Consider the following 27,244-nt stretch of genomic DNA (forward strand, 5'->3'; position numbering starts at 1 on the left):
ACACATAAGCAAACACAGTCATAAACATGACTAACCATTGCTATAGGAATCTAGTCCAATGTAGCAGGGTAATAATACATAGTGCAATCTCTACACACATCTTAGGGTAATCATGAAACAACATCATGATACCACATCGATCCTGGTAACCACTGTACAAACCTCAGTGAACCATAGATCACATCATAATCTCATAAATCAGCTATAAGCATAATCAAAGCAACTTATACAGTAACATAACTTCGATCACCACAAGGGTGTAGACCACTCATGGTCCCAATCATGGTCCCATCTCAAGGAGAGTTCAACAAAGTTGCATCCATCGGAATGACTTACAGAAGTCAAATGGGAGAGGCACTACAATTTATCTCAACTTGATCATATTTGATTCCCATGCCATTAGTTTCTCTTAGATATCTTAGAATATGTTTAGTTGCCACCAAGTGAATCTTCTTTGGTGTAACCATGAATTGACTCAAGGTGTTGGTAGCATAGTATGTGTCACGACTATTATTTACTAAATAGATGAGCCAATGATTTGTTTGTAGAGAGTAGGATCAACAGGTTCAGATTTATCCATGTCATCCTTCAGTTAATGTAGATTAAGTTCCATAGGAGTAGAAGCTGGTCTGTAGTCTATCATTCCAAACTTAGTTAGAATATCAATAGTATATTTTCCTTGGTTTAGAAAGATGTAGTTTCCCTTTTGCCAAACTTCCAGTCCTAGGAAGTAGTGAAGAAGACCCAAGTCTTTCATGTCAAATTCAGTTTTCAGTTCTTGTTTGCATTTTCTTATTAAATGTTCTTCACCTATAATTAATAAGTCATCAACATATAACACCAAAATAATCATATCATTTCCATCTACTTTGAAATATAGATTAGGATCAGCTTCATTTTTAAAATACCCTAGCTTTGTAAGATAACTTTCTATTCTTTCATACCATGCTCTTGGAGCTTGTTTGAGCCCATATAGTGTTTTCTATAACTTGCAAACATGAGTATTCTTGTTCTGAGCAATAAACCTTTCAGGATGTTCAATATACACTTCTTCAACTTCACCATTTAGAAAAGCTGTCTTAACATCCATGATGGACTTTCCATCCTTTAGATGTTGCAATGGCCAAGATGGTTCTAATTGATGTATACCTAGCAATTGGAGCAAAAGTTTCCTCATAATCGATACCTTCCTTCTCTAAGAAACCTTGTGCTACAAATCTAGCTTTGTTTTTCTCAATGCTGCCATCAGGTGCATGCTTGATTTTGTATAGCCATTTGGAAGAAACTACTGATTTGTTTTTAGGTCTAAGTACAATGTCTCATACATCATTTTTTTAATATTGAATTTTATTCTTCAATAATGGCTTCCTTCCAAGGTTGACTTGATAAGGCTTCTTTAGTGTTAGAAGGTTTTGATTTGATAAGTTTTGTTACTAATGCAACGTAACAAGACCGAGTTCTTGTTTTCTTGCTTTCTTTTAATACTTCATTGGGTTCAACATGATTTTCTTCTATGAATTTTCTGGCCCAAAGTGGTCTCTTTTTATTGTTGTTTTTTTCAACATCATTAAAAATAGGTATAGGAGATGAAGTGTTGTTCTCCCTCTCATTCTCTATCAGATGATCTTCATTTGTCTCAGTGGTAGGTTTTGTGAATATCTTTATCATTTTTAGAAATGTTGAAGGCAACATCTTCCTAACATCCCTGCTGATTTCAATTGTTCTTTGACTTGGGATATAGACCCTGTTGCCTTTGGAGTTCTCACTATACCCATTGAGAATTCCTTTCTTTCCGGATGGTTCTTGTTTTGTTCTCTTTTCTTTAGGAATGTATACATAGACTGGACACGCAAATATCGATAGGTGACTTAGATATGGTTTGATGCCTATAAATACTTCTTCTCAAGTGGTATTGTCTAAGACTGAGTGCGGACATCGATTTTGAATATAAACAAGTAGTGTTAGATGCTTTAGCCCAAAACAAAGTATGAGGGTTTTGATCATGCATCATAATTTTAGCTGATTCAACAATTGATCTATTCTTGTGTTCTGCAACTTCATTCTGTTGAGGATTATAAGGTACAAAAAATTCCCTCTTAATCCAAACAATAATGCAGAAATCTTTAAAATTTTTAGAGATGTACTCTCCATTATCTGATCTTAAAGTTTTGATTTTCTTTCCTAATTGATTTTCTACTAGAGCTTGAATTCTTTGAATTTTGAGAGTGCTTCACTAGATTCCTTTTGTTTTAGGAAATAGATCCAAGTTCTTCAAGAATAATCATCAATAAAGATTACATAATAGAGGCACCCATTTAAAGAGGGTACAGAGATGGGACCACATTGGTTAGAGTGAATGAGTTCAAGAATTGCTTTAGATTTATGAACACTTTTGGGAAAGGTTTTCTTGATATTTTTACCTAGGGCACAACCTTTGCAGACACCTAAGTGATCTGATTTTAGATTAGGTAACCCTTTGACAATTTTTCCTATTGTTGATAATGCTTGAAAATGTAGGTGACCTAGTCTTCTATGCCATATTTCTGTAGACTCTGAGATTTCATGACTTAGTGCAAAATTTTGTTGATTACAGAGTTTAAACTCCCATCTCTAACACCAATAGTGATAGCTCTCTTGATGTTAGTGTTTTTAGGGCAAGACAAAACTTTGTCTTCTTGAAAAGCAATTTTGTATTCTTGATCAGAAAGGCCAGATATAGAAACTAGATTTCTTTTAATTCCAGGTACATATAAAACATTGTTCAGTTGAAGAGTAATGCCAGAATCTAGTTGAATAGAGCAAGACCCAATACCTTTAATTGGATGCGTGGAGTTATCCCTGATGGTTACCTCCTTTGAGTGGCATTTTGAAAAGTTTTTAATTTTGTCTCTAAAACTTATTATGTGTCGAGATGCTCCACTGTCTATGATCCAAGTGTTTTTGTTTGAGTTTAACTCATTGGAGAGTGCTAGATAAAATGCATGATTTTCTTCTACTTCCTCTTTTTGTTCTTTTATTTCTGCTAAGCAGCTTGAATTCTTCTACGTTCAGGGTAGACATTATGAGAGTGACCAATTTTGTCGAACTGAAAACATCTCACTTTTGACCAATTTCTTTTCTTATAAGGTTTGTTGGATTCTCTCTTATTTCAATTGAATTTTCCTTTCTTGTTGAAACTTGCTTGAAGTGCATGAATGTCTCCCTCTTGATTTAGGCTTATCCCCCTTGAGACTAATCTTGATTCCTCTTGAGTGCGTTCATTCTTGAGTAATTCAAATTTTAGAAGCTCAGGTCGATAGCTTAGTCCTCAAATAAAAGTTCTCCAAGATAGAGGAAGTCCCCTTAGGGCAATCATGGTAAGTTCTTTATCATCAACTTGACTTCTCATTGTGGTAAGTTGATCTTTTAGTTCAGAGATTTTTAGAAAATAAGAAGTAATAGTTTCCCAACTGTTTATTTCTATGTATAATAAATCCTGTTTTAATGTCAACTTGCTAGTATTATTGATTTCAAATGTATTCTTAATAGTGGAGAACATTTCAAATGCTGTAGAAAGGCTAGAAATAGATGGGTGAATATGATTCTTAACAGAGTCTAATTATTTTCATGGCTTTATTGTTGTGCCTTTTCCATGTTGTTTTGTCTAGATTATTTTTTGGAATAGTTTTATTTGTTTCTACATATTCTTTTAATTCCATTTCTCTTAGGATTATCATGACACGAATCTTCCATGACGAAAAGTTTAAAGCTCCCTCCAATCTATCCTCTAACCTTATGTGGTTAACCATTTTTGAAGAATTAAAAAAAAATGGTAAAGGCTGAATAAAATATAAATTTAATATAAGTTCTGAATAAAATTTCTTATCTGTATGGTTTTGATACCATGTTAATTTTATAGGATCTTTGATAGAAATAATAACAGATTTATATCAGGCTTTTCCTTGAGTAACTCGAATGCAATAGGTAGATACCTTCAAAAATGCTTTTGATATGCTGTAACTGGAATGCCGAATGTTGACAGGAATGTATTTTGTAATGTGCAATGTTTCTTTATTAATCATGGGAGTGCAAGTATGTTATGTCTTTCATATTGCCTTGTCCATTGATGAGAACAATTATATATATAATTGTGAAGAGTTGTGATCCCGTAGGGGCATGGCTCTACATGGCCCAAAGGTCATGACCCTACGTGGTCATAACCTAATGTTTTGTTAACCATAGACATACAATGGTTTAATCATGCCCGAAAATATGTTCAATAATGATCTTAATACTTATCGAATGCAATACAAGTAAGACCTAATCCCTGATCGGAGATGATGGATAATTCTGAAAGTAATTCAATGCAGTCAAAGTATCAAGAATGACAGAACCCGATGTGAATCGGTAACAACAGTAATATGCTTGATCTGAATCATCTTTGTCTAAACTATATGTATACATATCTGTACACACACACACACACACACACATATAATATAAGACAAAGATAACATATTTAGATGCTCAATATTATTCGACTGAAGCTAAACTTTCAACATCAGGTATGCATGATTGTGTCGATAACCCCTAGTAGTTGATAAAACATGTATTCCTTGTTGATGGTCTGTGTTTGGACTATTTGTTTTAATTTCTCCAATCCAATTATTATAAGCTTTGCATTCCTTATTGTGTTTATTGAATGTTCAAGATTGATTTTTTATTAAGAAGTAATTGGTAAAAACTTTTGTTGTTGTATTGACCAATGATCGATCAATATAATGACTTTGCGAGAGTACAAAAATAGGACGTTTCTAATAAGAAACTGAAGGTTGGAGAAATGATCTTATCGACATATTTACATATTATACAAAAGATGACTATATCATTGATGCCAGAGTCTATTGGTAGAAGATGATTTTGTTGCGAACATATGCTCTACAGAATCACCTATATCTACAAGTCTATATAGAACATGATCCTTAATGCCAACAACTATAGTAGTGTGAGTCACACGATCAATAATCAAACACTTGTGTGCATTGAATACAACATCAAGCTGAGGAGAATGTTGCATGTTCTGACTCATTGAGAGTAGGTTTAGTTCCATGCTATGAATTGTAGTATACATTGAGGAATATGAGATTCCTTTGGCCAAATTATATCTGAACGTTGCCCTTGCCGACAACTGTAACATCCACTTTTTCCAAACCTTAGTTATCAACTAACATCTCAATGAAATACATTACTAATTCACATTGATAGGAAAATAGTTATATCAGTTATGTTCATGTTAATGAGATTAACAATTACAATCACTTAAATGGAAATTTCATAACTAACAATTGAATATACAATCAATGAATTTACCAAAGAATTTAAAATCTACATACCATGGAATTTAAAAACTGAAAACCGTCTAGGGATGCTTTGGCAAAACCCAAGTTAGTCCATAAAATACCTCTTAAGGAATAGATAGCTATACTACTTTATTGTAATGACAAATACCAATATATCATCCAGGGCATCAAATACCATTGTATCTTTTAGGGCGTCAATACCACTGTATCTATTAGGGCATCAGATACCACTGTATCATTTAGGGCGTTAGATACCACTGTATTATTTAGAGCATCAAATACCATTGGATCTTTCCTTTTCTTTCTATTGCTAGCTATGGCAATAACATAAGATTAGAAGATATGCTATAATCAATATTCTTATAAATGAAAGATTGAAATAACAATCCATTAGATAAACCTATCTCTTGCATATAGATATATTGCATGTTCAGATGGAAGATCAATCGATCTAATTGGTTACCAATTTTATTAATGAGAAAGATTGCTTTCATTAAAGGAAATAACTGAATTCAACGATATAAATGAATCCATCATATCTTCTTACTTGAATAAACATCATAATAGTAAATTACCTATTACCAATAAATGTTTGAATGCTTAACTTGTCTTTGTCTGATCTACATCTTGACATCTTGTGGAGAGGGGAAACATTGTCAGGGGCTTAACCTCCCAACCACGGACCTAAAACTTGTCTCCACACTTTCTTTAACTAGAAAGGCCCTCCCTACCTAGAATAGATATGGAACACTTTGTCAGCCATTGAGCATCTTAGTACTTAATCACACCACTCGACTTGACAACAGAGAATGAATTGGACATGCATGAGCTTTTAAATGATTCATTTTAAAAATAATATATATTGTTATGTCACATCTGATTTTGTTTCATGTTATTGTAGATTTATTTTTCTCACTTCTTCATCTCTTCCTTGGCCATACAGCTAGGTGAGTCCCAAGTGTTTAAATCTAGAGTAAACCAACTATTTCTACTAAACCTTAGCTGGTGTAAGAGTATTACATTTTTCAGCTTGTCATATCACAATCTTTATGACTTGAGAAATTATCTTAGTGGCTTGCAAGAAATATAATTCGATTATGATATACTTCAGTAAAACAAAAATGTATGAACATATCATATACATTTGGTCTTGACTCAACACAGAAAGATTAGACTCATCAAATATCCATTCGATTGTGCAATTCAAAAGTAATGTACGAAAATTCATGGACACGTTCCTTTCTGCTGTAAATTCGAAAGAAGTTTTAAAGAACATATAGCAATCTGAATCTGGAAGGCTGACCACATAACTTGGTCTGAAATAAAAGACGTGAGCCTGGGTTTGTCTTAAAGCAATCGGTTCCTTTGACATGAGCAATCCGAATGCAAAACTCAGAGTATATATGAATTACGACTGGTTTGAAATCACTGGCAACAAAAAGGAAATAACGTAGATGAGCAAAAGTAAAATTGTGAGAAATTTTTTTTTCTTTGGACTCTCCCGACTTCTATAAATAAGGAGGCATTTGAAAATATCAAAGGCTTCCAAGAAGCCGTAACTTTTGAGCAGTTTAAAAGAGAAGAAGAATCATCTTCTTGAATCACCGATAAAATTGCCAAGTGTACATTCTCGTCGTAAAAGAAAATAAATAAATATGGAAGAGAATTTGAAGGTTACTTATCAAAAAGGATATTTTATAAAGTTATATACATATAGATTTACTTGCGCGCACACACACATACACACACACATATTATTGAGATGGCATCATATTTAATGTTTATCCAAGGTTACACCTATTAAGTATGTATATCTAAATACATGTTTCACCTGCAAGATTATTTCATCTTCTTTATCCACTCATGGTGTACACATTTAAATGTATGTATTTTAATCAATATAATCTTGTGTAAAATAATACTATGGTGTCACCTTATTTTTATATCTATGTGCACGTACATAAATATGTATTATAATGAAGTGATGAGAATGTTGATCATAAACCCTTAAAGGTATGTACTTTGATTAAGTTAAAATGTTAAAATGTTTTAAAGATTATCTAATAGCTCATGTGTGTTTAATGATTGTATCCTGTTATTCAAGTCACTAGGTCCTCAACCATGGTGATTCAAGATTCATACCCATTTGCCCAGTAATGGTGGTGTCCCTATGCCTAATTCTTTTCTGACAATGCTTCCACCCTTTCGATGTGCTCCCTACAAGACAATTCTCCATAGTTAAATCATATTTATCATAATGAGTTATTATTCATAAATGATCACGGCTAACCGCCTTTTCAATTACCATGAATTCATGATAAATAACCAACTATCCGCAATAGCTTAAAAATATCATCATAACAGTTAATTAGCATGTCATCTTCATATAAAATTATAATGATTAACCATCTTACCATTTCACATAATTATAACAAATTTCAACTGTCAACTGACTTCACGTGAAACCTCAACAACTATATGAACATTTTAAATTGGTTAAAAAATTGGGATGTAACAGCAACAATATACTCTTCACTTATCATGTCCCCCTTTCAAGATCAATGAATTTCATTGCGCTGTTAGCCCGTTTTGCCTTGGTCTTGTCGGCTAACCGAGTATTCTCTAGGATCAATTCATTTTTTGGCCTAGACAGTTTTAGTTGCTGGCCAATCGGGGTAGTTTTAGTAAGTCAACAGGCTCAGCATTGGGGGATTCTTTTGTAATAACTTGTACTTAAATTTTGATCAAGATGCTGATTAAATATAACTGAGGGGAATTTAATCAACAGTTAACAAGCAATCTGGATACGTTATAATACTGCTGTAATGCACATTCCAGTACTATTCTTCTTTCAGCATACCTTAAGAACTCTATTCACTAGTGAACAAGTGTTACGTCAAAGGATTGTCCAACAGTACTTCAAAATTTCTTATGTAAAATCCCTTTAGGAAAGATTGGCATTTTGACAAACAGTTTGTAAGCATTGTAGAGGTTCCAACTAATACAACTCCGAATAACAATGAGAACTATTTGAGCAACCAATGACACTTAAACCAACCAACTGGTAAGATTCTACAAACACCTACTATTTGGTACTTTGCGATTACATAACTTGCAGATTGAAATAAAATCAATTTATTTATAAGCAGTGGAAGCTGAGCACATAATGGTGTGTCGAGCTTGGGTACCTACGTGCCTTGTATTGTCCTCTGGCGTGAATGTGATGAGCACACAGTTCTCGCGTGGTAGAATAACTCCCAACTCTATGCTATGATAGTACCTGTAGCCATCCACGCTTTCTACTCAACCTGCTACTGAATTGGAATTTCCTGCCCGTACACTATTAGCAACTCAACATGTTACAAGAGATGCCACCCTATGTGAATGCCCAGTTAGCCCAGTTGTTCGACGTATTTGGTTCTAGTAACCACTTTACTGTAGGGACTTTACTGTTCCCTTCGCTGAGAGTAGGTCACTTGCTGTATATGTTCAAACAATTCCGCCGCTGTGTAGGCCCAAATGCTATTGCTTGTTAATGGCAACCAGGAGAAAATGTAGTTTGGCTTCTATGATAACAATGCCCCTTACTATGTAGTTGTCGAGACCTGCTATAAACTCCTTCCGTGTGAGTTTCCAATCACTGCAAACTTCGGCTCAATGTCATATAAATGAGACCACACAACCTGTAAGTAAAGATCAGGGTTCCATCACCATGAATATGATCTCAGAACTTAGAAAATCCTGTCAATACTGAGAGTCTCCTTCTATGCTGAAACAATTTATGGAGCTGGGACTACATCCATACTCCTTGCACCATTCCAATGCTTTTCGTCCTTGCGATTTCCAGTCACACTTAAGCAACCAGTGAAAACCAATATTTTGAGTTCATCAAATTCTCTTGTGTGTTCAAATCCCAATACAAGCTCTTCTTTTATAACCTCGAAATGAGGGAAAAAACACAAGAAGCAAGGAATGTGGAATAAAAGCACCATTTTCGTTCTATAGTCACTTAAAGCCACTTTATAAAGTAAATAACTTTATAACATAAAGTGACTTTATTCCACACATTTTAATAAAGTAGTGAAGTAAATAAAGTTAAACCTCCATTGTGACTGGTAGGCATCTTGTTAGTTAATGTTGTTAATCTATCCGGATGTGGAGATAGATTAACCTGGCACCAAAACACTAGAGCTGAGAAGGGGACATGACAGTCCTCCCTTCCCGGGATTGCTTGCCCTCAAGCAATCTCAATGCTAGATGCTGCAGAATAGACTCACCTTCACAAGTGGCATCCTCATATGGTAAATCTTTCGATTGGATTAGATACTCCCTGACGGTTCTGTTATGCATCTTCCTCTCCCGAGTTTCGATCACCTTTTCCGGCACCAAAATAAGCTTACCCACTTCATCAAGCGGGGGCAAACTCTCTGAGGGTACAATCCGTTGGCCCATGGCCTTCTTGAGGCATGAAACATGAAAAATGTTGTGGATTCGGCTGTCACGTGGCAAATTCAGCTCATAAGCGACCTCCCCTACCCTCCTAGTGATACAATAAGGTCCGTAAAATCTGGGCATAAGTTTCTCCGACCCACTTTTCTTCAAGGAGCTTTGTCTATATGGCTGTAGACGAAGAAAAACTCTATTACCCACCTCAAAACTCCGCTTAGTAAGGCGTTGATCAACATATAACTTCAGCTGGTTCTGTGCCTACTGAATATTATCCTTGAGAACTCAGAGGATGTCCTGCTGGTCCGTAATCTAGTCTTTGGCCAATGGTGCCCTGCTGTCCTGTAAGGCCAAATCAATAAAAGAAAGAGACTTGTAACCATAAAAGGGCATGGAAAGGAGTCATCCGAATGGACATATGATAAGTGGTATTATAATAATACTCCAAATACAACCACTTAACCGAAGCTTTCTGTTGGCCTGCAATGTAGTTCCTCAAGTACCCTACCAACCACTTATTCACTATTTTGGTCTGACCATCTGTCTGTAGGTGATAGCTAGTGTTGGGAGTCAACTCTGTACTTGTCAAACTGAAAATCTCCTGCCAAAAGGTACTGAAAAACCTACTGTCCCTGTCACTCACAATAGTCCTGGGTTACCCATGGAGATGGAAAACCTCTCGAAAGAACAACTCAACTACTTGAGAGGTTGACCAATCTCTGGCGATCGCAAAGAAGTTAGTGTACTTGGTCAATCTATCTACCACTACAAAGATGCAGTCCCTGCCCTGGACCCTACGAAACCTGGTAATAAAATCCATGGAGATACTCTCCCACCTTTGAGCTGGAATAGGGAGAGGTTGTAGTAAACCTGCAAGAAAGCCCTGTTCAGACTTGTTCGGCTAACAAGTTTGGCACTCTCTAACATGCTGCAATACATCGTCCTTTAGCCCCTTCCAAGAGAATCTCTCCCTGATATCCCTGTAGGTTTTAAAAAACCCTGGGTGTCTTGTTGATGGTGCATCGTGTACGGTGTGCATACTATCCCTCTTTAGTTTAGATTCAGGTATTAGGTAGATTCTGTTTTTGTAATATATAACATCATTCATCACCTTGTACCGCTCGTCCTTAAGTATACTGTCCATAACTTGACATGCATGAGCATTTTTGGAATACTACACTAATAGCTGGGACCTCCAATTTGCTGAAATCTTAGAAATGGCATAACACTCTAACACTAGGGGTCTTCGGGAAAGAGCATCAGCAACTATATTATTTTTCCCCTTGACATACTCAATGTCAAAATCGTAAGCTTGGATCTTGCTGACCCATTTCTGCTGCCTTTCATTCAACTCCTTTTGTTCCAGGAAGTAGTGTAAGTTGTTATGATTGGTCTTTACTATAAATTTACTTCCCACCAAGTACTGCCTAAATTTGGCTAAGCTATGCATTATAGCCAACATCTCCTTATAAGTGGAATATAGTAACTTGTTGCCCCTAAATTTTCTGCTCTGAAAAGAAATGGGATGACGATCCTGCATTAATACTGCCCCTATTCTGCTTCTTAAAGCATCAGACTCTAAAACAAAGGGTTTAGAAAAATTAGGAAATGCTAGCACTGGACATGTACTCATCCCTTGTTTCAGTTTATCAAATGCTGCCTCAGAATCCTCTGTCCAACTAAATGCCACTTTCCGTGTCAGATTGGTAAGGGGTGTTGCTACCTGCGAAAAACCTTTGGTGAATCGCCGATAATAGGAACAAAGACCAAGAAAACCCCACAACTCAGATACATCTATTGATGGTGGCCAATCTAGAATTGCCTGTATCTTCTCCTGATGCACCTTAACCCCCTCGGCACCAATCACATGCCCCAAATAGAGAATCCCGGTTCACACTTAGACTCTTATGAATAAGAAATGTTCCTCCATGAGACTAAGAACCTCATCCAAATGCCTCAAATGTTCTTCCCAAGTCCTGCTGAAGATTAAAATGTCATCAAAGAAAACCAATACACTCTTCCTTAGCTGTTTTTTGAAAATATGGTTCATGCATCACTGAAAAGTGATAGGTTCGTTAGTGAGCCCAAATGGCATCACCAAGAACTCATAGTGTTTGTAGTGACATCTGAAAGCTGTCTTATGCACATCCTCCTCTCGGACTCGAATTTGGTGGTACCCTAATCGAAGGTCGATCTTCGATAAATAAACTGTCTCGTGAAGCTCATCTAGTAACTCATCAATGCGGGGAATCATATGCTTGTTTTTAATGGTTCTCTTGAATAGGGCGCGGTAGTCTATACACATCCGAAGGGAGCCATCATTCTTAACCAACACCACAGAAGAGGCAAAGGGGCTAGAGCTGGGTCAGATATGTCCTGTATCTAAAAGCTCCTTGATCGTCTTCTCTATCTCTTCCTTGTAGTGCTTGGGGTGACAATAGGAGTAGTAATGATGGGTTTGGCACCCTCCTCTAGCTCGAGAATATGCTCAAACTCTCTGTTTGGTATGATTCCCGGGGGTATATCCTCAAACACTCTCTTGTGCTTGTCTAAAACTGTTTGAATGTCATAATGATACTGCTGCCTCGTATCTTGTGTCTCCTTTGAGGAGATGAAACATTGTGTTGCCCATTCTATGTCATCATGTCTCAAAATGGCCTCCATCCTGTGATTTGTAATCAATCTAGGTCCACTATCTGGTATGGCTTTTAGGACTACTAACCGATCACCCTATGAGAATTCCAACCGCATGGTCTTGTGATCAAAAGTGTACTTGCGAAGAGTCCTTAACCACTGTCTACCCAGAATGGCATCCAAACCATCCAAATCAACAATGTAGAAATCAATCTCCAAAAGATAATCATCAAACTGTATATGAAGACTGGCTACTTTTTCCGTACACCTCAACACTTCATCGCTTGCTACCTTCACCTCAAACTCGGGAGTGTCAATTGTTTGCGAACCTCTCTTAGATACCATTCATGTACTAATGAAATTATGAGAGGCTCCTGTATCCAAGAGGCAAACAATACACTGTTCCTTAACCACACCCTTCACTCTAAAATAATGACATGCCAGATCACTAGAAAGAGTGGCTATAACTGGAGGCTGTTCCGTGACATTTTTCTTCTTCTTATCTTTAAGGGGCTGCTCTTCAACTTTTTCTTCCTCGCTGTCCTCAACAACTTCACCTTCCTGTTGCTCCCCTTCATCCTTGGAGAGAACCTCAACATAATGTATCTTGCCTTTCCCAAGGCATCTGTGATCGGGGGTCCAAGGCTTCCTGTAAGTAAAGCACAATTTCTTTCTCCTGAGTTCATTCCGCGTTTCAAAATCCAATCTGGGAGGATTTGGTTTCTGCTGGTTTTTGTTTCCTTGGCTTGATGTAGATCCCTTGTAAGTTTTCTTTGGAGGCTGTAATATCGATGAAGGTGAATCCAAATCATGAGCTATCTTGATCGTGTCATCCAGGGTGTTTGGTTTAAGGACTTTAACCAAACCCCTAAATCTGTCCTGTAACCCCTCTGTGAATAACATCACTTTCTGCTGCTCTGACATGTCTGGCACGATAACTGATATACACTGAAACTCATTATTGAACTTATCTAAAGATCCACTTTGACTTAGCTGAGCCAAATCCTTGTAATAGACTTCAACATCTTTCCTGTCAAAGCAGGTAATCAACTTGGAGTTGAAAATTTCGTATGAAGTTATGAGGTCATGATTCTGGGTGACTAATCCATGATGCTATGAATCATATGCGGCTCCCTCTAGGTGCATGGTCGCAAATCTGATGGCTTTTGCTTCAACCATGGGCTTAAGTGTCAAATAGGTATCTAGCTTGTGAATCCAAGCTCCAACAGATGTATGACCATTGCCATCAAAGGTGGGGAGAGTTAGTTTGTTCATAACATGTTTTAGATCTTTGTTAGGTGCTCTCGGTCTCCAATCCTGTTGCTGCCTATCAGCCTCTCTTTTTTGATTTAGATACTGAACGAAGGTCAGATTTTGTTTGGAAACAAATCCCACTCATCAAATGTTGCCATCACATTGTCTACTAATAAATTTGGAGCTGCTGGTGGTACAACTTTTTCTTCTACATTAAAAACCAGCATCAAGGGCCTGCTCGTGTTATGTGTGGGAGCTCTAGTTGCTTGGGGAGATCCAACTATACTACCACCTCCACTGTGATGGCTAGGAACCCTTCTATGGACCAGAAGCAACTGTTGCATAGTACCTTCTAATTGCTGAAGAGCATCTGCAATGTTGTTCTGTCCATCTATGATAGCTTGTAATGTTTCTCGAACTTCCTTGTTCTGTTCATCTTCATTATGTGCCATTTGAACGTTGTTTTCTGGTTCAGCCTGTCCCAAATGATCAACCTGTTGAGTAATATCAGCTTGTTTACCTGTTCCAAAATTTATTTCCTCATCAACAGAAAAACGATCTTCAATGTCAATATGTATTAAAGAGTCCGCTTGTTCCGGTTGTAGGTATTCTTGGCTGTCATTTTAGGTTGATAATGCTCTGCAAAAATTTTATTATTTGTCACAAGATGGCAGGTCTTGTGGCTTTGATACCACTGTAATAATTTGTACTTAAATTTTGATCAAAATGCTGATTAAATATAACTGAGGGGAATTTAATCAATAGTTCACAAGCAATCTAGATACGTTATAATCAAAGTAACGAGAATCGGAATCGTATCGGAATCGGCACAGCCGAATCGAATCGTGAATCGGGGGTGAATCGGCAAATTTGAAAAAACCCTTTAAATGTAGAGATTTTAACAATTTAAGACTTATTTCATGCACCCTTTATTGAATATAACTTAAACACACTATAACATCATCAAATAGAAGTTGAAACTTAACATATATAAACATGGAAGTTTGTGTTTACCACATGGGGTAAAGAGTTTTTATAAGACAGCTTCACATCCAACACCTACTCCAAGTGCTTCAAAGCATATCACCCTTCTCGAAAGGCTTGCTCTATTGTTCTCTCCACCACAGACACTCCATGCCTGCAACAGCTTCAGGTCTCATCAACTGGTGAGACTTCCCACGACTGATAACCGTAGCGACTGGGGGTCTAGGGGGCAACGCCCCCAGCGGGGTCGACGGGCAGTGCCCTCGCGGTGTCCTGGGGCAGCGCCCCGGGCGCGCTCCTTGTCGCGATACAGGGCGGGGTCGAGGGGCAGCGCCCCCGTTGCCAAAACCAAATTTGCACTCTGAAACCCACACAAAACTATATGGAACACAGTGTTTTTGTGATTTTCTTCTGATCCCACACTCTTTCTGCGAACCGCTGATGTTTTACTACCTGATTATGTCTTTCCCTTCCCTTGGGCATCATCCGTTATGCATTCTAAACATTTTTTATTTGTCGTCGCTTTTTTATGTTTTATTTTTTTTATAACCTATGGTTCTTCTTTTCTCTTCTCCTCTCTTCTAGTCATGCTTAACAATTAGAAGGCCCGTTAGGGTTATAACAAAGAGGAAAGGTAAAAAAGAAAGCAAAAAACATAAGTGATTTTTTTATTATTTCCAACTAAACATGCATGCTGTTGCCAGCCGATTTTTGGCGATTTCTAATGGCGATTCAGGCGATTTTTTGAGTGAATCGCCGATACATGCGATTCACCCGATGAAATCGCCGATCACGATTTTCGACTCCAAAAAAATCGGGGTGCATGAATCTGATCGTTGAATCGGCGATTCACGCGATTTCAGCGCGATTCTCGTTACTCTGGTTATAATACTACTGTAATACACTTTCCAGTACTATTCTTCTTTCAGCATACCTTAGAACTCTATTCACTAGTGAACAGGTGTTATGTCAAAGGATTGTCCAACAATACTTCAAAATTTCTTATGTAAAATCCCTTTAGGAAAGACTGGCATTTGACAAAGAGTTTGTAAGCACTGTGGAGGTTCCAACTAATACAATTCTGAATAACAATGAGAACTATTTGAGCAAGCAATGACACTTAAACCAACCAACTGGTAAGATTCTACAAACACCTACTATTTGGTACTTTGTGATTACATAACTTGCAGACTGAAAGAAAATCAATTTATTTATAAGTAGTGGAAGCTGAGCACATGATGATTTGTCGAGCTTGGGTACCTACATGCCTTGTATTGTCCTCTAGCGTGAATGTGATGAGCACATAGTTCTCGCGTGGTAGAACAACTCCCAACCCGTGCTATGATAGTACCTGTAGTCATCCATGCTTTCTACTCAACCTGCGACTAAACTGGAATTTCTTGTCCGTACACAATTAGCAACTCAACACATTACAAGAGATGCCACCCTACGTGAATGCCCAGTCATCCAACGTATCTGGTTCTAGTAACCACTTTACTATAGGGACTTTACTATTCCCTCCGTTGAGAGCAGGTCACTTGCTGTATATGTTCAAATAATTCCGCTGCTGTGTAGGCCCAGATGCTATTGCTTGTTAATGGCAACCAGGAGAAAATGCGGTTCGACTTCTATGATAACAATGTGCCTTACTGTGTAGCTATCGAGACCTGCTATAAAGTCCTTTCGTGTGAGTTTCCAATCATTGCAAACTTCGGTTCAATGTCATATAAATGAGACCACACAACCTGTAAGTAAATGTCAGGGTTCCATCACCATGAATATGATCTCAGAATTCAGAAAATCCTGTCAATACTAAGAGTCTCCTGCTATATTGAAACAATTTGTGGAGCTGGGAACTATGTCCATACTCCTTGCACCATTCCAAGGGTTTTCGTCCTTGGGATTTCCGGTCACACTTAAGCAACCAGTGAAAACCAATATTTTGAGTTTATCAAATTCTCTTGTGTGTTCAAATCCCAATACAAGCTCTTCTTTTATAACCTTGAAGTGAGGGAAAAACAAAAGGAGCAAGGAATGTGAGATAAAAACACCATTTTTGTCCTGTAGTCACTTAAAGCCACTTTATAAAGTAAATAACTTTATAACATAAAGTGACTTTATTCCACACACTTTAATAAAGGATTGAAGTAAATAAAATTAAACCTCCGTTGTGACTGGTAGGCATCCTATTAGTTAATGTCATTAATCTATCCGGATATGGAGATAGATTAACTTGGCGCCAAAACAGTAGCACTGAGAAGGGGACATGACATCTTTCGAGACACTTACTATTTCTAGTAAGTCAACAAGCGCAACATTCTTGGCATTTCAGGGTTGGACTTAAAAGTATCTTCTCGAGACCTTTCCGACAAGCTATCACACATGTATATCCAAGTCCATCTGATTAGTAATTTAAATGCCTGAAGATTTAATGGATTTATTATAAAGTGACTTTATAACTTATGTTCATATTGTTAATGCCACTTCTTTAGATATGGGCACTTTATTTTTAAGTAGGGAAAAATATCATTTTAAAAAGGAAATAAAGAAACATGAGATCAAATGTGAAGTCACCAAGTTGTGTTTAAAAGAAGGAAGAAGAGCTCATTTCAGCATACTTGGTTTAATGATTTTGCATCTTTGTGTTCTTTCTTGGAGAATTTTGAAAGCTTCAGCGTCGATCGTGGATAGTGGATAGAAACCCATTAGCAGTTGGAGACATTGTGCAAGTGTTTCACATTGCGCTAGAGATTTATCAAATAATAGTTTAACTTCTTTTTATTTTTTTATTGAAGGAGGGTTTGCTGGTCAAATCTGAAATGCATTGCATTAAATTATTTATTTAAAATTTCTGAGATTGGTTATGAGTTTTGGGGCAAATATTTGGTTAGGATATTACAGTGGTATCAGGATCATGCATCCTGCCAGTTTGAAGAGTTAACATTGAAGAAATCATTTTTAAATTTTGGTGAGGGACAATCCTGTAAAAACTAGAAACTAATGATCAGATATTTTTGATATTTAGATTATATGGAAGAGTATTAAGCTGAATTTAAATGTTTGCATACAACGAAACTCTATTCTTGTAGCTGTGGGCAAGCATATATTGATTTTGAGACTTTTGAACACCATATGGACAGTCAAAGTCTTGTAGATCCACCTTCTACTGTCTGAAGAGTTTGGCTGTGATCATTAGAAGCTGGTTCAGTTTTTTTTTTCAGCTTGGTGTTATAGTATTCATAAGGACCGAAATATTATAAGGAGCCAACAAATTTCCAAGGTTCATTATAGATTTTTATTATGGTAGTTAGGTGAATAAATTTTTATATTGTGCTAGGCATTATATTCAAGCCAAAGTTTGTGGCTAGTATCATATTGAAGGAGCAGGATACTAAAGAATGGATTATGGTCTTCCCGACGAATGTTTATAGCAAAGTATATCGAAATAACTCCCCGTTGTACCTAAGGTTGGTACTGAAATATTTATGAAGGCAAATTGGGTGGTCAGAAATATAACTTTGTGCTCATCTTAATGTTTCTGATAAAAAAACAGTAAGAAGGTGCTGGCTCATGGGACAAACAGAGAGCAAGGCCAAAGGGAAGATACAAGATATAGTTAACAGTACATTAATGACACCTAATGCTCATCATCAAGTAAAAACATCACCTTAGGTCTACCTTTGTTAAAAACAAAGGTCTGAATGTGACTCAACCACCAACCATAGTCAATGTTGACAAAGATCATTATGGGACAAGCCCCTACAAAGCTGCTACCTTTAACCAAAAACAATAACAAAGGACTCGAGTGAGCCCTTTAAACTACTAGCAAACACCTGGACACAGGAGGAAAAGAAACAGAGAGGGGGAGACATATTCATCCCCAAAACAATTAGTACCCAAACTCAGGCATCAAAGAGCCTGACCCTCTTTCTCTGTCAAAATCAAAGATCTAAAAACAACTAGACCACCAATTCGAGTCAACAATCTCAAAGATCTTCCAACCCATTGTAGTCTCCCTTTGCACCTCTATAACAAAAGGATCCACCTCAATAGAAGCAGGGAGAAGAAAGACCACTAAGCTAGGGCCAAGGATGTGACACTTCCAGCCATCAAAACAACTACCAGTGGTAGCCCAACTCCCCTCTTCCTCAATTGGGATCTCCGCCACAACCCACATCATGAACCTGAACTCCACTTCTATGGGAGACAATTCTGTCAACAAAGAAGCCATGGAGGAAGCAAAAAGAAAAAACCAAGCCCACCTTCTAGGTAAACTTCTTTTTCACAACCAAAGGGCATAGAAAAGCCCTCTGAACAACAAACAAATTGCCTAGTAAAGGGGGAAATTAAGCTTGGGCCATAGGCTTAGAGGCACATATATACCAATTAAACAAGTAAACACCCAACCCATCCTTATAACTTAACCACACAACCTGAATGCTTAGCCTATAACAAAGAACCATTGAGATACCTCGAAAGCCAAATCCACTAATAGAGTCCCCACCCCTCAAAAGTGTGAGGATAGCAACAACCTAACTATTCACAATAGACTCAATCCGAGAGAGCTGTAACACAATCCAAAAGAGGCAATAACTACAGGGACCAACACTACTGTCATCAACACATGAAGAAGAACCATATATCCGCTTCCACTGAGCTTCTTCAATAATAGAACTCTCATGGAGAAAGTCCAATAATCTTGGACACTCCAAGTCCTTCTCATAGCAACCACATAAAAAATCATCACAACAACAACACAATATTGCTGCCACCAACTTCCATCACAATTCGTATCAACAACAGAGGGAGAAAATCCTTTTGTAGGCTTCCATCTTTGCTCACCCCAAACATTATAAGTATCACCCAACAAAAGGGAAGCAATGGTTCTCCATAGAACAAGGCACTGCCTAGTCCCCACCAGAGAGTTATCAAGAAGAATACCTTAGGTATGTATCATTGGGGGACTAAAATCTAAGACCCCAAATCTTCCTTCAAATTCGCACCAAGGCAACCAAGCACAACAATCTCTATAGCTCACTGCAATGAAAGATTCCCCTAGGAAGAAATTGAGTTGCGGGTAACTTTTTGCATTGAAACCCCAACGCATGCACCAAGAGCAACAATGTAGACACTTGTGAGCCCGAGCTGAAAACACTGCAAAGAAGTGTGAAAGGTCCAACGCATGCAATAAAACCCATTTGTTAACCCGCCAACAAAAATGCTCCACGATAGCCGCGGCCACATGGGAGGACGGTAGAATGCCTCACTAGCATGGGCTAGGAACACCCACGCACAATAGTGCTAGAACAAATTGAAGCCATTGATAGAGGAAATCGAGAACCACATCTGAAACTCCTAACTTGAACCTTGCTAGCCACTCGCCACAAACCTGCCCAGTCGGATTGTGGAAACTAGACGTGAGAAGTAGAAAAGCCCACATCAACAAAGCTCCAACTACTTAAAATCCTAGGAAGCCACCCATAACTAGAAGCTCCCATAACATCATTGAAGGTAGACATAACAAAGGGAACAAACCCCTCTGAAAGGAAGTCCTCGCATAGGGAAGAAATTTCCAAATGGGTCCAAACCAGTCCTCCTCCATCATGAGTACGCAACCAAAGAGAAAGGGAACCCATAACGTAGGGCACACAGCTAGAGAAATCCACCAAGACAGGAGACCAAGCATTTCGACGAGGAAGGAGGTACCCCAAGTATGCCCAAAGATCAATGAACCACTTGCAGGAAGCCATAGAGATCACAACGACCTCATAAACACAAATCCAAGCAGAATCTTCCAGACGCAGCAAATAATGGGAAGAACAAATCACCTGCTGCACAAAATCCTTACCAAATCCACCTAGGTCATCTTGCTCATCAGCATCTTCCTTCACAAAGAACTTAGAATTTGAAAACCCACCCCTGCTCCTCTTCCTGCTCATATTCTGATATCCCCATTCATCTTAATGTATTTGCACAAGGCAGACTTCTATTGTGGGCCCAAGATGGAATGGTAATTATGTATTGGACTGCCATGTAGAAGAGAAGTGCGTAATTTTGAGAACATGCAATTAAATGAACCAAGAAGTATTGTAATGAGTGCCATGAAAACTTAAAATTCTTCGGGAGGTGTTTATGAAATCAAATTCACAATATAATTCCTAAGTTCAACATTGGTTAAGTTTGTGAGTTAAAATTTGGTACTTTGAGGGCACATAACCTCCAAAGTTCGGCTTTCGAAATATTGCCATGGACCGATAAATTGCCGGAATAAATACTTTTAACCATCTCAAGTATTAAGTCTGGCAATTGATATTGACGAGTAAAGTATTGTAGTGTGATATAGCTTATCTTGCTGAACTCTTGTGATCATGTGGTTGCAAAAATAATAATAAATATTAATAAGTCGGCACCCAATATTATAACCAGACATTGAAACAGACGGAGGTATTCATTATGTTTCGTGTTGAGCTTGCAGGAGTCCGCAAAGACCATAGCACGGGCATTCCATCACCGTTGTTCTGTCAGAAGCTTGTGCAATGACCGAACAAAGAAAAATGTGTTTCTATAAAGAATCATGCTGGATGTTTGCCATGATTTTTTTACAGCTTTAATAGCATTGGCAACATCCTAAATGTTTTGCACAGGTGTCCAGGGGTGAGTGCTATATCATTGGTAGAATTACACAATGGATTTCACGAAAGGTGGATATTAATCTCTGTTATTCAATAGTTATTGATAGTTGGTATTCAGTGCAAATAGTCACCGTAATAAGAGAAAAGAACTGCAAGTACTATAGAGCCCAAGTGTGGACATAACATTCAGTATAGTGACCCAACTACTTCCAGGGAAAGAGTCGAATCCTACAGACAGCAGGAATATATCTGCTCTTGACAAATCTCAGACCTTATTTGGGCATTTGTAAGGTGTAAGGACAATAATAGGGTAGTTGGAGGTGTATTAAATCAGAAATAGTAAAAGCGAGTTATTATTTGGTGGTTGTAAAGTCCTTCATTCACCCTGCGATATAATGTTACAAGACAAACTTTAAACATAATTTGACGAACGTGGCAGAATTTCATTGGGCCTTCAGACAGAACAATTGCGATCAGCAACCTAGCAAACCTTGAGACTTCACATGGAGGTTAGAACTTGGCTAATTTTTTTGTAAGTCACTATAACCACAACTTACAAAATTACGCTTTAGGCAATGTCTCATGAGATTTTTCTCCTTTCAGCAATATGGGAGGCTCCCTTCTTACCATAGGTGGCTTAATAAGAATTTAACTGAAATTACAAAAATGGTGATTCTCGTAATCAATTCCTCTTTGTTCAGGAATGATTTGCATACAACCACAACTTTCCAACTTAACAAAAAGTGCCTTAATGCTACGATAATATCAGTGACATTTGTTATATGTATCATGAGAAGTCTATATGAACTCTCTTGACTGTTTCTGACATGTTCCTGTAGTACCATTATTCTCTACTTAATGTTCCTGTCAAATGATTAGTGTGGAAATTATATTGCTTTGAATGCCTTTTGTTTCTCATGTTTGGCTGGCCATTTGAACATTTTATGATATCTCTTGATTTTTTGATTTGTCACTGTTTTGTTTTGCCTTGAGACTTCACTGCAGGATCCTTTAAACCTTCTCTAACTCCACTTTGAATTTGTTTTCAGGTGCCAAACTCTGTATGCTTGCTGATCTTTTGAAGATGTCTGGTACATTGACTGGTGTTGATATTGCTAAACATCGTTTAGCAGCATGTCGCACCATGCTACAGAAATATGAACTGGGAGACCACTGTCGGCTTTTTGTTGCTGATGGAACTTCATTTAATTTGTTACCTATAAGAAGACCTGCTGAGTCAGAATGCAACAATGATCATGAGATAAATGGTAAATGCAACTGTGATTTATGATCACGATCAGCAGCTTTTCAGGATATTTCCTGCTGAGAAGTGCATACTGACATCTAATGATTTCAATGTTTTGCTGTTCTGTTATTGTTTCTTTTGTAATAATATCTTTATCACTTTCTGCCTTAATGCATTGATTCCTTGTTAAATGGATAGGGGAATCTGGCTTACCTCAAGACAAATCAAATGACACATATGGAGAATGGACATCCAAAAGAACATGGAAAGAAAGACGTAATTCAAGAAGAGCACCACAATTTAATGATCTTAAAAGTAGCTTAGAACCCAAAGAACCAGAGATGATTTTCTATGGCAAAAAGTCTGCAATTGTTGGCTTGAAAAAATCATCCATCTTTCAGAATGGAAATGATCGAGATATTTCAGATGCAGGGTATGATAAAGTAAGTTCTTAGTTTTAGCATATATCTAGGTACCAAATGCAGTGAAAAATCAGTTGAATTCTACACCATGTAGTCTGCACGGTCAGTTGTTCCACTTTCAATCTAGAAAGAGACAACTACTCTGCTGTTGTTTTGAGTAAAGCTTACAAATTTATATAAAAATAAGAGTTAGACCTATCAAATGTTTGAAAAGACAAAACACCCATCTACAATTATTGATACATATATCATTGCTACGTTGTATTACGAGAACATGAATATATAGCTCTGTGATGCAGTCCTACCGACAAAAGTTGGTACCATTGTCACTAAGATTATCTAAAATATGGACTAAACTACTAGGTATTCTGAGCAGATTATTGTCATAAACTTAAAAATCAACTTTCAAACGTATTATTTCTTAGTTGAAATCCCTGGCATTATATGATAGCTATTAAATTTTTTTGTGAATAGAGTGGCTCAAAAATAACATAGAAGAGCTGAATATCATTAAGCAGATGTATGTGGAGTTCCATGACAAGGATGGGCAGAGTACTCTCTTAAATGTTTAGCCTGGCTTGCTAATTTGGATTGGCAGGGGTGACTTAAGGTTTGTAGAATGGCGCATGCTGTGCCCAGCCCCTTGGCATTGCAGCTGTTGAGCTTTCAGCTTGAGTGGTATGCCTTTTAGAATATGGTGCAAGCTCTCCTTCTCTTGACACATCTCAGTTATCTTTATATTAGCATAAAAATGAAACCAAAAGACCTTCCATACCCTTCTATTAGAATTGATAATGGTCATGTCACCCCAGTTTGGTCGCATGACTCCCACAGCACAGCTTTTTCTACTTCATGAGATATATGAGATGGCCTAGACAGGGCACTTCCAACTAAATGTCCTTTCTGGGTTTCTGCAGATATACATCACCATGAGTAATGCTGGCTTTCGAAATAATAGTTTCCATGGAAGATTTCAACCTTCTTTCCACCTTATTCCAATTCCTGTAATACAATTTCTTTTGAGCTCTATCAATATTTAGTTGTCTAACTCTCGAGTCTCAACTCCTGATGACCCTAAAGAGTTTTTGAAGAGGATAAATAAGATTTTTCCTGAATTGGATCCCTCAGCACCCTCATTGTAAGCATGCAGAATGTAGGAATAAAGTGATGAAAAAGAGGTCCGGCATTAGTTTTAATCAGAAATCAATTTTTCTAATTGTGAATTTCATATAGCAGCAGAAAGACTGCATGAAGGCTGTGCTGTGTCTGAAAAATTGGAAGTAGTGCTTCTTTTGGTAAAGCCATAAGTTAGTGGAGTTTCACAAAGGGACTGAAGCTATTGAACAGCAACTCAAAACAGAATGAGCGAAGAAAGGTTCCCAGAGAGAGTTTTACATTGCATGTATTATACACTCCTGTCCATAATGACATTTAACCTTATTTGGTTTTTGGTTTTTCTGTTCGGTCTTTTGGTGCTGTTAATGTTATAAGTATTGATCAGTGTGTAACAATTCTGGATTCAATCATGTAAGCTTTGTTTGCATCAACATTTCCAATCACACTCTATTATTCATCATCAAAATGATAGAGCAAGAGGAAAAAATGAATTGTTTTACAAACCAAGACTAGTTAAAATGAGGGGGCAGGGAGGAGGCAACATTGTTGAAGTTGATGAAAGATCAACCCCACAGCTCCCAAGAATAACCTGCATGCAAACACCTAAATTGGAAGTAGTGCCTCCTTTGGTAAAAACATAAGTTAGTGGAGTTTCACAAAGGGACTGAAGCTATTGAACAGCAACTCAAAACAGAATGAGCCAAGAAAGGTTCCCAGAGAGAGTTTTACATTGCATGTATTATACACTCTGTCCATAATGACATTTAACCTTATTTGGTTTTTGGTTTTCCTGTTCGGTCTTTTGGTGCTGTTAATGTTATAAGTATTGATCAGTGTGTAACAATTCTGGATTCAATCGTGTAAGCTTTGTTTGCATCAACATTTCCAATCACACTCTATTATTCATCATCAAAATGATAGAGCAAGAGGAAAAAATGAATTGTTTTGCAAACCAAGACTAGTTAAAACGAGGGGGCAGGGAGGAGGCAACATTGTTGAAGTTGATGAAAGATCAACCCGACAGCTCTCAAGAATAACCTGCATGCAAACACCTGTCACAGAAAGAGAGAAGCAAAAGCTATGTAGTCTGGAATTCTTAGATCCACAGATGAGACATTCTTGATGAGCGAAAAGAGAGATTGCTATAATCAAAAGTGAATGAATAAATTACAAAGAGAGATCATCCTTATAAAGGAGATCAAAACCCTAACAGGACACTAATCTAGGTTGCATGATAATAATTAATAAAATAATTAATTAATATATGCCCAAAGTTTAGCTTAAGTAAACTAGAGATAATAAGTGGCTTAATAATTAAATCAATATGATTTAATTAATAAGAAAATACTTTATAACTCCTAACATCCCCCCTCAAGATAAACTTAGGAAGTAGCTAAAAACTTAGAAACTACTATTGAAAGAAGAATTGGGTCCCAACAACAAGGCCTGATGAGGTACCCAAGCACAATCAAATATCTCAAAAGAGGAGAAATAGAGAAAACCACATGGGGAAAACCCTACTCCAAAAAGAGATGGAAAGAATGTTCTAGAAGATGGGAACTAAAGGATGACCATGAATAACATTATTGAAGCATGAAGCTGCAAACATTGCCAAACTGTTGATCTGAAGATCCTCCACTATATAGAACATGACCAGGTAGAGAAGACTAAGTTTGAAGAGCTGATCAATTGAAGATGGAAGGTATCTTCATGGCCTCCAAAAACAGGAATGAAAGAATGTCTATATTGTCATGTCCACTCTTTAGTTTGACTAGCAATGTTATGTGAGTTAGCCTATCATGGGGTCTCGTAGGCTAGCAGTTGTGGATAGAGACTTATACAGGATATTTAGTGTCCAGGCTTGACTTTGTAGGCAGTTGGGAGCCAATTGGGTGCAGTTCCTTGATTTTAGGGGGTATCCCTACATTTTAGGAGGATGTGGCAGTTTCCAGATGTGAGATTCCATGGGATCATTCCATGGTTCCAGTTTTAGGATGACAGGGTGTGTTCCCTAGTTTCTAGGAGCATTCCTAGATTATAGGAAAGAGACTACCAGTTGACCCATCTTGTCCAGTATTAGTTGCAGACAGGTGACATGGTCAGTTTCATGTTTATTTGGTTGGTTTGGGCTTTCAAAGGCAAAATGAGGAATATTTTAATATATTTAAATATTTCCTAAGTTAGCATTTAAATAATTTATAATAAGGCTATTTATATAGCCATTTCAGAGTAATAAGTGGAATATGGCTTCGTTTGGTCAGCTGTGCCCTTGTGTTATAGCTCGTTGGAAAGGTCTTGAATTATTATAAAATATTTTCACTATCTGGAGACTTTTTGGTGCTTTGAGTTATGACATTTTAATAAAGTAATATTTTTTCTATAGCCTAGATGCCTTTATTTGGGAAAATGTTATTTTATTATAAAGTGCAAAGTGTAATTCTCATTTAGGGTTTGATAGGCACTTGGTAGGAGTTATAAGGAGATGAATACCTAGTTCATTATCTTTTGAGATTTTGAAACTTATGAATTGTGAAATTGCTCTGGAAGGGTGATTTTGTGGCTTGGGCCAAAACCCTCAAGTCTGGATTCTATTGGGATGCAAACCTCAGTAGCTCTTGGTGATTGGAGTTGTATTTCATTGCATTTAGATTGACAAAGGAGGTGGTCAATTTACCTTGGCATTCTCATTTGAGTGGAGTAGGGCACTTGCAGTTGGGTAGCCAGCTTTTGGCAACAGGCATTTCATTTTAGCAGCTTATGTGGGGGTTGGAGAAGGTCTTTTTTTCATCACTAGACGCCATAGCTTCCCTTTGGCATTGGATGTTCATTGCAGAAATTCTTTAAGGGTTGAATCATTCTCAAAGGATCTCCTTGTAGTTGGTGTTGCTCCCTGTTTAAGATAGTATTGTATATTGGCAGTGATCTCTTGAAGTTAATATATTAGGTTGCTAGTTGGTTCTGTTATTTACTATTTCAGAATTTAGTAATGATAAAATTTGCAGCATATGTTTACATTTCTTAAGTGCTATTTATTTCCTATTTGTTATGGAATTATTTTATTTCCGAAAAACCCCAAAAAATTGAAAAAACAAGGAAAAGAAAAAAGAAATCAGACTTTAGCGAAGATCATTCAGTGGTAACAAATGCTAGTCATAGATTCAAATTTTGAAA

At 37.3% G+C, this 27,244-nt stretch overlaps 1 protein-coding gene across 4 annotated transcripts in view; it reads left to right on the forward strand.

Moving 5' to 3' along the window:
- The window catches only part of LOC149539874 (S-adenosyl-L-methionine-dependent methyltransferases superfamily protein), a 199,953-nt gene that overhangs the window by 49,909 nt on the left and 122,800 nt on the right, over positions 1 to 27,244 (forward strand). For all 4 annotated transcript variants that reach the window (XM_089801075.1, XM_089801076.1, XM_089801077.1 and 1 more), the window contains exons 4-5: positions 22,339 to 22,557; positions 22,734 to 22,978. In XM_089801075.1, coding sequence (XP_089657201.1) covers positions 22,339 to 22,557; positions 22,734 to 22,978 — 464 coding nt within the window. The remainder of the gene's footprint in view (positions 1 to 22,338; positions 22,558 to 22,733; positions 22,979 to 27,244) is intronic.

Source organism: Cupressus sempervirens, chromosome 9 (genome assembly GCF_028749045.1).
Source record: "Cupressus sempervirens isolate cs-2001-9-10 chromosome 9, ASM2874904v1, whole genome shotgun sequence".
NCBI classification, from domain to species: Eukaryota; Viridiplantae; Streptophyta; class Pinopsida; order Cupressales; family Cupressaceae; genus Cupressus; species Cupressus sempervirens.